Genomic DNA, 17480 nt, shown 5'->3' on the forward strand with positions numbered 1-17480 from the left:
ATATTGTTGAAGGTTAAAGTAGTCTAGATTAGACCATGGAAACAGTAAATATTGTTTAAGGTGAAAGTAGTCTAGATAAGACCATGGATGAAGTAGATATTGTTGAAGGTTAAAGTAGTCCAGTTAAGACCATATATGAAGTAGATATTGTTGAAGGTTAAAGTTGTCTAGATAAGATCATTGATGAAGTAGATATTGTTGAAGGTTAAAGAAGTCTAGATTAGACCATGGATACAGTAGATATTGTTGAAGGTCAAAGTAGTCTAGATAAGATCATTGATGAAGTAGATATTGTTGAAGGTTAAAGTAGTCTAGATAAGATCATTGATGAAGTTGATATTGTTGAAGGTTAAAGTAGTCTAGATAAGATCATTGATGAAGTAGATATTGTTTAAGGTTAACGAAGTCTAGATAAGACCATAGATGAAGTACATATTGTTGAAGGTTCAAGTTGTCTAGATAAGACCATGGATGAAGTAGATATTGTTGAAGGTTAAAGTAATCTAGATAAGACCATGGATGAAGTAGATATTGTTGAAGGCTAAAGTAGTCCAGATAAGACCATGGATGAAGTAGATATCGTTGAAGGTTAAAGTAGTCTAGATAAGACTATGGATGAAGTAGATTTTGTTGAAGGTTAAAGTAGTCAAGATAAGATCATTGATGCAGTAGATATTGTTTAAGGTTAACGAAGTCAAGATAAGACCATAGATGAAGTACATATTGTTGAATGTTCAAGTTGTCTAGAAAAGACCATGGATAAAGTAGATATTGTTGAAGGTTAAAGTAATCTAGATAAGACCATGGATGAAGTAGATATTGTTGAAGGTTAAAGTAGTCTAGATAAGACTATGGATGAAGTAGATTTTGTTGAAGGTTAAAGATGTCTAGATAAGACCATGGATGAAGTAGATATTGTTGAAGGTTTAAGTAGTCTAGATAAGACTATGTATGAAGTAGATTTTGTTGAAGGTTAAAGATGTCTAGATAAGACCATGGATGAAGTAGATATTGTTGAAGGTTAAAGTTGTCTAGATGATACAATGGATAAGGTAAATTTTGTTGAAGTTTAAAGTAGTCTAGATAAGAATATGTATGAAGTAGATATTGTTGAAGGTTAAAGAAGTCTAGATAAGACCATGGATGATGTAAATATTGTTGAAGGTTAAAGTAGTCTAGATTAGACCATGGATGAAGTAGATATTGTTGAAGGTTAAAGTTGTCTAAATAAGACCATGGATGAAGAAGATATTGTTGAAGGTTAAAGTAGTCTAGATTAGACCATGGATGAAGTAGATATTGTTCAAGGTTAAAGTTGTCTAAATAAGATCATGGATGAAGAAGATATTGTTGAAGGTTAAAGTAGTCTAGATTAGACCATGGAAACAGTAAATATTGTTTAAGGTGAAAGTAGTCAAGATAAGACAATGGATGAAGTAAATATTGTTGAAGGTTAAAGTAGTCTAGATAAGACCATGGATGTTGAAGGTTAAAGTAGTCTAGATTATACCTTGGATGAAGTAGATATTGTTGAAGGTTAAAGTTGTCTAAATAAGACCATGGATGAAGAAGATATTGTTGAAGGTTAAAGTAGTCTAGATAAGACCATGGATGAAGTAGATATTTTTGAAGGTTAACGAAGTCTAAATAAGATCATTGATGAATTAGATATTGTTGAAGGTTAAAGTAATCTAGAAAAGACCATGGATGAAGTATATATTGTTGAAGGTTAACGAAGTCCAGATAAGACAATGGATGAAGTAGATATTGTTGAAGGTTAAAGTAGTCTAGATAAGATCATTGATGAAGTAGATATTGTTGGAGGTTAAAGTTTTCTAGATAATATCATGGATGAAGTAGATATTGTTGAAGGTTAAAGTAGTCTAGATAAGACCATGGATGAAGTAGATATTGTTGAAAGTTAAAGTAGTCTAGATAAGACCATGGATAAAACGATACTTGCAAATACCAATACAGCTGAATACCAAATATCATTGACTTCATTTTATCAGTTCATCTTTAACTGACCTAATCACAAACTAATACACGTAAACTATGCTAAATTTTCCAAGTCAATATAGACCATGACCAAGGGATCGGAATCAAATAACCTCCACGGAAATGCCGGATATGGTAATGCTCATACAACTGCATACCAAATATCATTGACCTACCACTTGTGCTTCACCATAAACTAATGCATTGTTGGTGACGCCGTCGACACCAGAAACAGCATACATATGTCTCACTTTTATACTGAGTCAAGGAGAGACAAAACTAATCTCTTTGGAAATGAGATATGATCATGCTTTTACAATTACATAGCAAATATCATTGACCGACCATTAGGTAAACCATAAACGGACCTAATCAAAAACTAATACATGTAAACAATCAAATTTAAAAGTTTTAAAATCAATAGACAATGACTGAGGGGGTAGGGCCAAATATTCATAATGGAAATGAGATGAGCCAATGTTTATACAACTGCATACCAAATATCATTGACCTACCACCTGTGGTTCAATCTAAACTAGGCCTGACCGCTAACTAATACATTGTTGAGGACGCTGCCCCTGGAAACAGCATACATATGTCTCGCTTTTTTGCATCGTCAAGACGAGACAAAAACTCGATCCTATCGTGCTTGGTCATGGTTTTTCTTTCTTTGGAAAGTTCTGCCGTTTTCGGTATGATGGTGCTCAGTAATCCTTAACCTGGATCTGTGTACTGTAGTCAGAACACTGTTGTTGTCCAGTCCATTTGCTTTCTTAGGATTTATAGTATATACCTGTTATTATGGGATCCAATAGCTAAACACTATCAAATCGTGCTTGGTCGTTTTTTTCTGTTAAGTTCGGCTGTTTTCAGTGCATTTGCGATCAGGATTCAATACTTAACTTTTGTTGCCCAAAATATTATCTTTTTTTGGGATATATAAGGTATACCGGTTATGATGGGATTTAAGGGTGCTTGGTCATGTTATTTTTTCTTTTTGTAAGTTCTGCCGTTTTCGGTATGTTGTCAATCAATAATCCTAAACCCGGATCTGTACACTTTCTTCAGTACTTGTAAAACATTTGTTGCCCAGTTCATTTGCTTTCTAATGATATTTATTAGGGGATTCAAGGGCTAAAAACTCGATCATATCGTTTTTTACTTGTTAAATTCGTCCGTTCCGGTATGTTGGTGCTCAGTTATCCCTAACCAGTAGTGCACTCTGTTCAATTCTTAACTATTATTGCCAAAATATATCTTTCTTGGGATATATATGGTATACCAGTGTTTGTTTTTTTTAGAATTCAAGGGTTACGAACTCCCATATTGAATTTGTCAAGTTATTTTTCTTAGGTAAGTTCTGCCGTTTTCGGTATGTTGTCAATCAGTTATCCTTAACCTGGATCTGTGCTCTTTATACAATACTCAACTTTTGTTGCTAAGTCTATAAGCTTTCTTGGAGTACATACCCGTTTTTGTAGGATTCAAGGTCGTGCTTGGTTAGGTTTTTTTTTTCTTTTAATTTGACCATTTTCAGTATGTTGGTGCTCAGTAATCCTTAACCTGGATCTGTGCACTCTATTCAATACTTAACTTTTGTTGCCCAAACCCATCTTAGGATATATAGGGTGAACCTTTTTTTCAAGGTCGACAAACTCGATCATATTGTGCTTGGTCATGATTTTTTTCTTATACAAGTTCTGCCATTTTAGGTCTGTTGTCAACAATAATCCTAAACCCGGATCTGTGCACTTTATTCATTACTTAACTTGTGTTGCCCAGTCCATTTGCTTTCTCATGATATATAGGATATACCTTTTTTTTAGGATTCAAGAGGGCAGAACTCCATTCATAGCGTGCTTAGTCATGTATTTTTTCTTTGGCAAGTTTGACCATTTTTGGTAAGTTGGCGCTCAGTAATCATTAACCCTGATCTGTGCCCTTTATTCATTACTTAACTTGTGTTGCCCAGTCCATTTGCTTTCTTAGAATATATAGGATTTACCTGTTATTAGGGGTTTCAAGGGTTAAAAACTCAATCTTACCGTGCTTGGTAAGTTTGGCTGTTTTCGGTATGATGGCGCACAGTTATCCTTGACATGGATCATGCATACTTTTCAAAACTTAACTTTTATTGATCGGTGAATCATCTTTCTTTGGCATTTGCCCATTTTGAAATGTATACAATGTCGATAGTTATAATGAAATATTTAGTTGATAACCAACAGGACACACCATTTAGACTTAGATTAGATCTATCTTTATTCTAATTCAAATGCCACACGATAAAAGTCTTCTGTATTGCCGAGCATGGTATCCAACAGAACATCATAATGGAGGAATATCAAAAGTAAAGTGAAGCTAATATACAGCTTTAATCACAATATACAGGACATGTATAACAAAATCTACATAATCAACAACACAGTACTTATCAAATAATTCACTCTTTTACATTTCTTTCACCAGATATTGGATTATTTGTTTTGTTATTGTACATTACAGCTTTTGGATTCTGCTCTATATTACCTGCTCAAAAACAGAACAAGTTTACACATGGTCAAAAAACAGAGTAAGATAACAGATGGTCACAATGAGAGCAACTTAACCCATGGTCATAAACTGAAAAAGTCAACGCATGGCTGCAAACAGAGCAAGTCAACCAATGGCCATAAGCAAAAATATGAAATGCAACCCATTGTCCCCCAAAGGGGGCAAGCTATAGCCAAACAAATGGGGCAAATCAACCAATGGCCCAAATGGAGACAGGTCATTCCATGGTCACAGAGAGGGCAAGTCAACCCATTGCCACACAAGTTTTTATTATTTTTTTGTATAACACAGAATATCAATCTGCCTTTGCCATTTTTTAAGAAAAAAAACCTAAAGAATATTAAAAGTTCACTTCATACAGTTGGAAAAAATTGACATTTTAGAAGCTTTTTTCATCCTTGGGTCCATTCCCCATAATGATTGATTGATAAAAATTCACCTCCAGCTGTACAATACATGGACAACAAATTTTCTTTTGAAACCATCCAATACTAATAGGATTTGTTCTACTTATACTAAAGGCAAATGAAAAAAAAATCTACAATTTGTAGTTTCATCTGCACTGTCTGTACCCAAGAATTAACATAATTAATACCAATATAAATAAAACCCTCAAATTTGGACATTAATTCTACAATCAAATTTTATACTGATACCTGTTCTCTATCATAGAACTGAACAGTTAAGTATGATGCATTGGAGTCGTAAAACTTTTGAGTCAGTTTTTTGTACTCATACTTTAAAATCAACCAATCAAAATATTGGATTTCATGTTTCGAGCATGTTTTTTTGTGCACTGAGCAAAGTTTGATGACTTTAACCAAGGCATACAGGTAACCAAATCTGCAGGAAGAATAAAAATTATTAAATAAACTTGCAAAAAAACCAAGGAAACACAAAACAAAACATCATTTTCAGAGTACATTCAAAAATAATCACATTCATACAAATTAACAATTGGAATGACATTATAAATCAGTGACTTTCAAATCCTCACTTAAAAATTTACATGAAAATAAATAGGACAGGAATATGCTACGTACTACAAAATTATCTTAGTGATAAACATATATATGTAATTCTTTTCAAAGTAAATATACATACACTCTATTCTGATGATGTGTTTAAATGAAGTGGGACTGACTACTAAATAACATTGCACCATCTAATGACTTGTAAAGAATGGACCTGATAATCTCTAGTTTCACTTTCTACTTTCATTTTCATCAATGCAGAATAAGTGATTCACATGGTCATTTTTTTTTACTGAAAACTCAGTCTTGAATGCAATCAATATTTTTTTTAAATAACAGAAACAGCAGTTAATCAGATGTTGAAGGTTCTATAGATATTTGCTTTAAAAAAAAATCTTAGATGAAATTGTGTGATAGCTGAGAGATATTCTGAATGACTGCTGTATCAACTTCAAAATTAGTCAGGTATTTTTGTTAAAAGTTTTTTTTTCAGAAATATCTTGTATATCTTGAAAGTGAAATAATTTTTCATTGAGTTCAAACTTAATATAACAGAAATTTGTGTCTTAAAAATTTTCCACAAACAAATAGCTATTTATTTTTTGATAGCTGTTATCAAAATGGGTAATTTCTTATTAATAACTTGTATATAATGGTTTTACATCATTAATATCTCTCCATACAATTTAACTTCTTATATATATATGATTCCAAATGAACATTATTTGCTCAATGATAAAAAGCACACAGCTGGACATATCATATGTTCATCAATGCATATTAAGGTTTGAAAGGATTTCTGTGAATGAGGTTTACTAACATACTATATACAATAGTGGAGAATGAGAAACATGTTGTTCAATAAAGTCATTACCTCCACATTCATCATATATACTTACTTTTGAAAGAAAATCTTCTACATTAATATTTTTTTCATACTGTGAATTATACAGATATATTTAATGTTGATTTGGAAAAAAATTTCAGTTTAATTTCGCCTGGAAGGTTAAAAATATTACTTAAATTTCTTTCATCCCTACAAAATTGTTTCTTTTAATTCATTTTAATTGCACAAGTTTATGTTATGCAGATTTAAAAATAAAAATAAGTCTAGATCCAAGGTATCTAGGTTGAAGATACCAAGATCGGTTAAGGAAGTATCTCCCTTACACAAATTACATGCAAAGATTGAACAGAAAGCAAATAAATACAGCCTTTATAAATGTACATAATTACAGTATTGATTATAATAAGCACTGGATCAACAATAAATAATCTGTCATAAAAATTAACAATAAACTTTCAATTGAAAGCATACAATAAATTATAACATTTTTATCTTTACTTGTGTTAACCACACTGAAGCTAACAAGAACTTAAAAATACATGCACTAAATTATGATATATATTAATTGTTCAAAACTATCAAATTTGCCTATCTTAATAATGTTTATTTTGCTTCATCAAATTAAATACAAGACATATCTGTAAAATATCATTAAATTAAAAAAAGAATAATCTATAGAAAGAGTCCAGAGTATAAATATTAATGGTTAATATATTTATATATGTTAATAATATTTCATCCAGATAACTTTGTTCTTTTAATATTAAAAATGTGTATCTTTATTTCTTTAAGATTATCAAACTTGACAGCACAAATTGATAATTACAGATTTGTTCTTTAATATACCTTGAAGGAAAATCAACAGCACTAAACACCTTGATAATAAATAAACATGTTTTTTTAACTTACAAAAATGTTTTTAACTTATAAAAATGTTTTTTAACTTATAAAAATGTTTCTTAACTTATAAAAATGTTTTAACTTATAAAAAATGTTTTAACTTATAAAAATTTTCTCTTACTATCACAACCAACTCACTTAAATTAAGTATACAAATTAAACTAATTAAACAGATAATCAACAAATGTAAATTTTGTTTCTAGACAATATGAGGCCTTTGATAGGGTTAGCATATGCTCTTTTTGTTACAATGGTTTGTCTTGGTAAGCACACTCAAAATATTCCAAATAGGCATATTTTGTGTGAAAAACTAAATATCAAAAGAAATGCTGTTTAGTATTTAGCAACTTTTTCAGACAAGTTGGAATTGAGTAATCATTAAAGATTTTGGCATTTAAAAAATGATTTCTATTATACCCCGCTACTCAACAAAAATGTTTATCTAACACTACTGAATACAAAAGTACTGAAGAGTTAAGCATACACTTAAGGAGGTAGACCTAGGTTAGGGGAAATAACTCTTAAAATCATCAGTACGTTTATGTCAACCATTTTTTAAGAATATATTCTAAGCTTCTAGGTTACATAGATTATTTTCAATCTGTTTCAGGTAAATGCTTAAAATACATTGGTGAACTTGACTTATACAAACGCTTGACTGATTTAAAGAGTTATCTCCCTGAACCAAGGTCTAACCCCTTAATAAAAAGATTTGCCAACAGAAATAAATAACGCATCCTGGATAATATGTTCTTTGTGACAATAGTTATGAATATATATATGTAATGTTCGTGTATACTTTGGAGTCATTAATATTTGTTGGATACCAATTTTCGTGAATTTCATGGGTACAGATGACCCATGAGGGTACAGATGACCCATGAGGGTACAGATGACCCATGAAATTAAATGTTCAAACATTTACATAAATTCTAAAGGTGTGAATGCAGACTTTGTCAAAAGCATGAAATTAAATATCCACGAACATGCAAGTTTTCCTCAATCCACGAAAATTGATACCCACGAAAAAATAAATGAATTCACAGTATGCTTCATTGCTAGCAGCAATGATACAAATGTTTTCCTTGTACTATCTCATGATGTTCTACAAATACTTAAATTTACTGTTAAGGACACAAACAGAGTTTTGAAGGGAAAATGTAAAATTGTCAAAATTGTTAGTAAAACCATGATCAGACTATTTCGTAACACTTAAAAGTCAAGTCAAGAATACTTAATTGTATCTTATATAAATATACATAAAAACCATATATTTCATGGACAAAACTCATGTTACTAGCATTGTTTAGTTTAAGAATCCCTAATAAAAACAACATATATTGCATGGACAAAACTCATGCTTCTAGCATTATGTTTAGTTTGAGAATTCCTAACAAAAAAACATATATTGCATGGACAAAACTCATGCTACTAGCTTAATGTTAAGTTTAAGAATCCTTAACAAGGATCACGGAATGTGTAAGACTTTGTTTCATGTAAATCTTTCTAGTGTTATGATTGTAAGATGGAGAGTGAGATGAGATGACTGTTAACAACTATCTACAACAAAATGTTTCTTTTTCCTTTCTTCTCTCCTTTCTCATTTGTTATCCTCCACTGCCCAAACTGAAAAACATAAAATACAGCATTATTTTCAGACAGAATTGAAATGACTATTCTTGGATTTAAACCCAATATTTCAAGTAACCTATGTTTACCTCATGCATATAGCAATGAACTCTATAGAAACTTTTACCTTGACATGGACCTATAAATAACAATGGCAGTCAATGATGTTTTTATTATGATGAAATACATGTACATGTCTTCAACTTTCGATTCTCCATTTGAAATTGTAGATCTCATGCATTCATTTCAAATTTATACTAACATGAGCAACACCACAGGAGCCACACGTGGAGTAGGATTTGCTTAGCCCTTCCTGAGCACCTGAGGTCATCCCCAGTTTTTTAGCCCTTCAGGAGCACCTGAGATCATCCCCAGTTTTTTAGCCCTTCAGGAGCACCTGAGATCACCCCCAGTTTTTTAGCCCTTCAGGAGCACCTGAGATCATCCCCAGTTTTTTAGCCCTTCAGGAGCACCTGAGATCATCCCCAGTTTTGATTGGGTTCGTGTTGCTTTGTCTTTAGTTTAATATGTTGTGTTGTGTGTACTATTGTTTGTCTGTTGGTCTTTTTCTTTTATCATTTTTTAACTTACATTTACTTAATTATGTTGCGAATTTAAAAACACTGCTTTATGAATATTGCATATACATGTACTATAACTTATTATTTATAAAAAAAGTTTTCATTTACTAAAATGCAAACATGTTTTGTAATTTAAAATAACACAATTAACTAAATACATTCAAATTTTATTGTATTCAATACAGACTAACTACCATAACTAAAAGCTACATGTACTCAAAATATACAAACACAAATATACATGCAGCTACTATAAACCTTTGTCAGGTTTACAGAAAAAGAAACATTCATGTGTTAATCAGCTCACTTGCAACTAGTCAGTTTCAATTCAATTCTTATAACTAGAGTGCATTGTGAAATGTCTTGCCGCAGCCTGCTCAACTGATCATGAATGATTTTTATGTTGAGGTTTTACTACCCCTAATTTCAGTCTTTTTTAGTAACTATGACCTTGACAGCACTGACCTTGAGATCAAAATGAAATTCTCCTCTCATCAAATGTGATCATATAAAAAAAAGGAAATGTGATGTGATAAGACAATGGGGTAAGTTGTGACAACTTCAGATTTATGAGTTTAAATTTCATATGTATCTGAGAATTCTCATATGTGGTGCTAGAGTCATTGCTGTTGATGTGAGCCAAGGCTCTGTGTTGAAGACTGTACCTTGACCTATAATGGTTTAATTTTATAAATTGTTACTTGGATGGAGAGTTGTCCCATTGGCACTCTGACTCATACCACATCTTCCTATATCTGTTCAAGTTTAATTACAGTAAACATGACCTTGGAATCAGTGATTTATGACCATTTAGTTAGGTTCCAATGACATGTAAGATTTTTGAATAATTAAACTGAAATTCCTTTCCTGCACTAATGTTTGTCTATTTAGTAACTTTGAGCTTGATCGTAGAAGTTAGATGTATTGACCTCAAAATAAGGATACTTTCTGTCAGTATAGCCCTTGATAAAATCAATAATATAACTGACCATTTGCAAGAAAATTGGTTAAGAAAATGGTTAACAACTACTGTTAAATGATCTCTGATATAAATAAATAAAAGTGCACAAGTGAAAACTTATAATATTAGAGTGTTATATTGTATAACAGCTATAGGAACTAATCAACAGTCATACATGCAAATAAATGACTGTTCATGCATATAATGCAAAGATACAGCATAGTTCAAGTGAAGAGTATCAAATTTATGTCATGGCAGGGATCTTTTAAATCTTTAAAATATCATTAATTGAAATTTTCTCGGCTTCATGTTTGTGTAATGTTTTGTAAATTTAGTTTCCCCGTCGATAGTTACTTGGTAAGCTTTATGTAGCAACGACTTAGAAAAAGCTGATCTTTTGGGTTATTGGGAGCACCATAATTTCGACAAAAAAAAGTGGTGTTGAACCAATTTTAAACTCTATCTGTATCTCATCACAGTAATGTGACTTTATAAACACGTCTGTATAACTGTTTGTTGCAGAATGACAGACAAGGGTAACTGTGAAGCTACATGGCCCCGACCACATTGTAGCCTGGCCATGAAAATAAAACTTATCTAAATCAGTTCTCAGTTCTCTCCTGCAACTTTTGATTGAATCCGGGATGCTGAATAAAATTGTCATTTTGAAAAAGAACGGACACATAGTAACTAAAATTCGCTCAAACTAATTCACTTAAACTAATTCACTCAAACTATACCAATATCCCATTGATTTCATGACATGTTTCAATTTTGTGCTGAACGTGCCATCAGAATTCCTAACAACCATGACCCTACATAATCTTTATTATTCGGCTGCAGGATGAGGCCTTCAGTTAACTTGATTGCTTTGTTAAACTGGTGTAATTTTTATGGAATAAAACCTGATTACTGTAATATATTTTACTCTTCAGAACTGTAGGATTTCCTGGGAAATAATAAACACTGATTGTAACAATATTCGAAAAATAGTTATTTTGTTTAATTATTTTCATTTCCATATGATTCATTTATCATACACTTTAGTAAAAAGTGTGAAAACATTAAAATACTGCCCTCAGATACTGTAGTGCCATGGTTGTTATCAAGAGAAATAGAAATATAGAAAAAGGACAACATCGACAGTAACCTTAGCCAAACTTGTTATACAACCAGACTGCAGGAGAAAAGAAGCAGGACAATATTAATACAGTTAGAGGACATAAGCTGGAGCAACATAGTATAAGGACAATATTAATACAGTTATAGGTCATAAGCTGGAAACAACATAGTATAAGGATTTCAAAATTTAGTATGAATTACTACAATAGTCTAAGAGAGTTCTGTTTGTGAAAATTTCTAAAAAAATATATAATTGACTAGCTAGTATAAACCATGATAAGTACAAGAATTCAAGTCCTGGAAAAAATGCAAGTGCATATTTGTAAAATATAGTTTTCTGCAAGTAAGTTCATGAAGTTTAAGGTAGTCATTAGATTTTATTATTATCTATTAAAGATGAAGTGAGGGAAAAGTGATTACACAAAGTGTGGCTAATACATGTAGCCTAGTATAGCTCAGTGCTGGCTTTTTCTATAACAAATCTTAAAATGTGCAACATATATATCTGAAAATTTACATAAACTCTGTTAATTTGCGTTAAATTTAATTTGAGGTATAATTTTATTTAATTTTTCCCCATTAAATGAGTAATTTCATTTAAATAATAATATTAATACATGAAATATGGAATGTCTCATCTCTCATTTGTCTCTTAAGATATTATTCATATTAAACCCTTCATAAAACAAAAAATACATGTTTTACTAGATATCTTACACAAATGCTGCATAAAAAACTTGTCGTTATTCACGAAACTTATTTATTTCTTAAATTTGTGATGTTATGATAATTATGTGCCAGTATATAAAACCTACAAAACTAAAATCTGGAAAGCAAAAAGAACGACAGAACTCTCCTATTCACAAACAATATTAATATCTACTGTATATACAATGGTGAAAGTCTTACATGTTTTAACCGTATGTAGTAGCTACCCATACTGTTGGCATGACAAAAATAAGCAAATGGTTATAGTTGGCATAGGAAACAATAAACACAATGTTTACTTATGGCTAAATGTTATATGTACTTAGGTTTAAACATTCACTTTATAAAAGTATTCATGCTAAGATGCCACATTCACTGTATTAATATAAATTATCAACAGATGGTTTACCAACTTATAAGGTCAATATAATTAAACACTGGTGTGAACAGATTGGAATTTATTTAGATTTCAATCACCATTATTATTGAATTTACCTTTATAATGTAGGGTTAGTGACCAGATACATAATGCAGACTAGGGTTAGTGACCAGAAAAAGAGAGTTCAACATACACAGAAAATGTCAAAAGAATTATTCTATTAAAATATTAAGTGAAACAAGTTTTAATCAGTATCATTGGTTAGACCAAGACTTATCATCAGAAAGCCCCATAGAAAGCTACCATGCTTTGCCATCTAAAAATGTAATATAATGCAATATTGTTAAGTTATCAAACATAATTCAATAGAAAAGATCTATCCAAGTCATATACATATACTTCCTTACTATAATATACTCCTACCCTGAAAAACCTCATACATATTACATAAACATAAAACTTACCAACAATAATGATAATTATGACTAATATAACAGCTATAAGGATTGCCCACATCTGAAAGTACACAACATCTACTTTACAACATCTAGTTTACAACATCTAGTTACAACATTTAAGGTCAAAACATAGAAAGCAAACTTTTGTAAATAGCATCCTGATTCCTGTGGATTCATTATTATCCGTTGGGATACCAATTTTCCTGGATTTCGTGGGAACAGGGGAACCACAAATTCAAATTTATAACTAATTACAAATTAGTAAAATTAATGGAATGTTTATCCTTTTTATAGACTTTTCCAAAACAACAAGTTTTCTTCAATCCATGAAAATTAGTACCAACGAAAATAAATGAATCCACAGTTAGGCTTAAATTAAAATATTGATTGTTTGCCCTTTACCGACCGACCCTATAAATTTGTTGCGCCTGAAAATCTTTTATTTGTATTTACCAGCAAGATTTTATTTTATTTTATTTTTTTCGTTCCTACCAAAAATCTTATAGTTGTATTTCCCGCTCAAAACTATTTTATCCCGAATTCTCGGGTTTTATCTTTAACGGATAAGGTCCAGTCCGTTTGGTATCACCTGAGCGTTTGACATGAACACTTGCATTTGAAGTTTCAAAGCATTTGTTTGAAATCGATGTTCAGCATGTGAACGCTTCCTGAAATCATGATATGACGTACGCTACTCTGTACCTTTATACTTAAAGAGCAGGGTTCATTTACAAATAAGTTCGTTTGAAACAAAATTATCAACGTGTGTACAAACTAATATGTGAACAGACACGTGTTGTATTCTTTGTAGGGATGGCCTTTTGTGATCCGCAGATCGGGATGATTATGTTAACGATGCAGCTATATTATTTATATCTGATTTGAATCAAACGTGACAAAACCCTGTAAAGTGGAGAATATCTGGCAGTAAAATCGCCAAGTTGTCCATACAGATCATTTATAAATGCGATGTAAAATACGTGACAATTGTCAGAGTTTTAAGTCTTGTAGCATTTTTTTTGGAAACAAAGGCACACACGATGTTTTTTAACACTCTAGGGACTTTTTCTACTAGTTATGTATGTCTGTCCGGACATATCTTATCAGTACAAAGTTATCTTTTACAGAAAATCTTAAGGTAAGCATGCAAGGTACGTAGTACAGAATATAAGTGCAAGTTCAAACTCTTCAAAGTTCCAGGCATATAAACGTTGAAGATATGCGGCACAGCTCTATATTTTGATATTTTAAAACAAAATAGTACTGTGCATATGAATTAGCTTCACATTCTACGTGATATTTTTTTTTTAAACTAATAGTCCCAGAAAACTTTTTAGCAAAAAAAAAACGGACACAAATGACATTATGCAGAGTTTGTATCTATAAAATAAAATATTATACCTACCTGCCTACCCATGAAAAATAATATACCGAGCCAAGTTATTTTTTTGGGGAAAAAAATAAAATATTTTACCTACCTACCTACCCTGTTTCAAAACATAGGGTCGGAAAAGGGCAAACAAACAATATTTTGATTTAGGCCTTATGCATTTCCCCTGATTTCCCCCCTAATCTTATCAGAAGTTATCACACAATAAAGTTTACACTGGTTCTGGTGCTATCAATGTCAGTAAGAAGGTAATAGAAAATCACTATTTCAAATTTCTGAAGCAAACATTTTATCATTGAAGGTTGAAATAAAACACCAGTTTGCTATCCCAAAATGAATTCCAAGTATGTTACTAGATAGTTAAGTCAAAGAGAAACAAGAAAGCAACATACATATGCTGCTGATTTTAGATGTTTTGGGACCAATTTCTAGATTCAAACTTTAAAACTGTACAACTGACACTAGACAGTGATTTCTCTCTACATCAAAATATAATCCTCAACATGAAGCAGCTGAATCATTCAGCTATATATAGCATTGAGATAGATTGCTTAGTTTTGTTTTGAAGTACCACCTTAAAATTAATGCAGGAAGTGTTTTTTTGGTCAAAGTGTAAAAATGATCTTATTTGATTTATTGTATAAATAGAAGATATAAACTACAGGATATTAAAATTTACTTGTGATTAGTTATATGCATGATATGGGTGAACAGTTTCACAAAAAAATATAAATTTTAATTATTTGTCAAACAAAGAAAGACAATTCTGTTTGTATTCAACTATGTTTCTATATTGTTACATCTTAGGACAGGAATTTGATTGCTTGCTTCAATATTTATCCATCCTACATGTATAATTAAACTCAATAACAAAAGTAAACAGTTGTCGGCATTTAAGAGATTTATTAAATGTATTAATAGAAGTGTAATTTTTTTTTTAAAGCTTAAAATATAAATTACATAAATCTAAATATTTCTGAATTTGATTGATTGATTGATTGTTGGTTGCTTTACGCCGCATTAGCACAGAAAGGCTATATCGTGCCGAGAGCTTATTCCAATATTATAACAATTTGAGGTATATTTTTAAAATCAGACAAAAGGTCTTTCAATAAACTAAAATTCTAGACTAAAGAAATTTGATAAAAACCTTCTAAAGCATGAATAAACATAGTATTAAACAACTGAAGTAACACAACATTTACAAGCAAGAATCATGAAAAAAGCAGTATTTCTATTAAATTTGTCACCTGGTTTACTATTTTTTTTTAAACCTATATATGGACCATAATTTGGTATTCGGCCTTTGGTTTCTTTTTGTATCCTTTTTTATAAGTTCTAAAACTTAAACTTTTATTCTGTGGGTTGTGTTGGTGTAAGAATAGTATTAATGGAACAATTGAGTTTTTCAAGAAAAAAATAATACATTTAGATTCACCGTTTACATGACAGGAAACCAAACAGGAAACCAATCTTTATTTTCTTTATTTTGCACAATATATTTCAAAAGACATAAATGAACACCATTACTAGTGTTACTTGCTTCATGTTAATATTTAAAATCTATTTTCAATGTTAAATGAAAGGTTTTTTTTAACGCGACAGGAAACAATAAGAAACCAAAAGCATTTTTTTAGTTTTATTTTATTGCAAAATCTGCTTAAAATAATCTGAACAGTATACTTTTTCTTAAAATCCATCTTAAATGTAACAGTATTATAAAACTCCTAAATATGTGCTTGTTTTGAAAACAATTAGTACAATTTATTCAGAAATTTCCATATTTTCTTCATTGATACAGGATACCATAATCATTGTATCTTGATGTTTTAGCCAAAAAAATGTATTTATATTTGGTTTTGAAATTCCAGTTATAAACAATTTATTCCAAATCATTGGAAATGTAAAATTCTTTAAATTCAGTAAAGAAAAAAACTTTTAACTTGGAATTAAAATCTTTAAAATAGGCACCATGTGATATTTGTGACCTGTACACCATCTACATGGTTTCCACATTTTAACCTACTTTAGTGGGCTAAAATCAATAAAGTACTTCCTTTCAAGTCATGCATGGTAAAAGTTTACTTCTCCTTTGACAAGTTTATTGCGTTTCTGAAAAGTGTTTGCAGAACATGAATAAAAAAAAATAATTAAAAATTGTGACAAAGATACCAACTTTGTACATTCCAAGTGTAACGGTATATTAACATGTATTTTTTATTAAGTTATCTTTATTCACCTAAAATATCCAGTAATATTTACTGCTGGAGCAAAATCAATCCAACGAGCATCGGCACAATGATAAGATACGTAATGTCGATTGAATTTTCCAAGGACCCTTTACATCGTTATCAGGAAACAAAGTGTGTTATAACGTCTGTCAAATCTGAAATCGATTTTGTCAAGTCATTGGGCATTTATTTTCACACAAGATCGTATGTAACATTATGCACATAGGAAAAATAATATACCCCCGGTGCAATCTCTTTGAAAATTGTATTTTCCTTTTTTAAACAAGACGAAACAAGTCTACAGATTATGTTTGCTAACATCCCGTTGGAAACAAAAACAATGTTTAGACCTAGTACATTTTGTATTTCATACATCCGGCCGTAAGGGTGTGATCACATGTTAGTCACATGTTTCACGTATGACCGGAAATGATTAGAACTTAACAACAAAAACAATTTTAATAAAAAAAAAGGAAATAAGTGGACTTCTGTTTCGTTTGAAATGTAACGCATAACGATAACGTCATTTTCTAACTTAATTATTACGAAGAACAAAACTAGAATGTAAATCATCTCTGATTTACCTGTTTGAACATCTCGCGATAGTTCATATTTGCATATTGTTATAAAGAATTATATTACAACAAAGCAGATTACATCATCTAAAATTTGCGTTACGAAATTGGAAACCAAAGTAACGCTAGTGTTCTTACACCTACTACAGAAATACTTATAGTTCTCGGCATTTT

The 17480-nt window shown here is 30.9% G+C and overlaps 1 protein-coding gene across 9 annotated transcripts in view; it reads right to left on the minus strand.

Moving 5' to 3' along the window:
• Positions 1–4354: 4354 nt before the first annotated feature.
• LOC139501887 (vesicle-associated membrane protein 3-like) overlaps positions 4355–17480 on the minus strand; it is a 28001-nt gene continuing 14875 nt past the window's right edge. For 4 of the 9 annotated variants that reach the window (XM_071291124.1, XM_071291118.1, XM_071291123.1 and 1 more), the window contains 3 exons: positions 13117–13168; positions 12475–12505; positions 4355–8898 (listed from right to left, as the gene is read on the minus strand). In XM_071291124.1, the coding sequence (XP_071147225.1) occupies positions 12480–12505; positions 13117–13168 (78 nt within the window). In that variant the 3' untranslated portion in view covers positions 4355–8898; positions 12475–12479. Of the gene's footprint in view, positions 11621–12474; positions 12506–13116; positions 13169–17480 lie in introns of all 9 variants that reach the window. The other 5 variants (XM_071291119.1, XM_071291117.1, XM_071291120.1 and 2 more) reach the window with 4 other exon arrangements.

The sequence above is a fragment of the Mytilus edulis genome, chromosome 13, assembly GCF_963676685.1.
Source record: "Mytilus edulis chromosome 13, xbMytEdul2.2, whole genome shotgun sequence".
Taxonomy (NCBI): domain Eukaryota; kingdom Metazoa; phylum Mollusca; class Bivalvia; order Mytilida; family Mytilidae; genus Mytilus; species Mytilus edulis.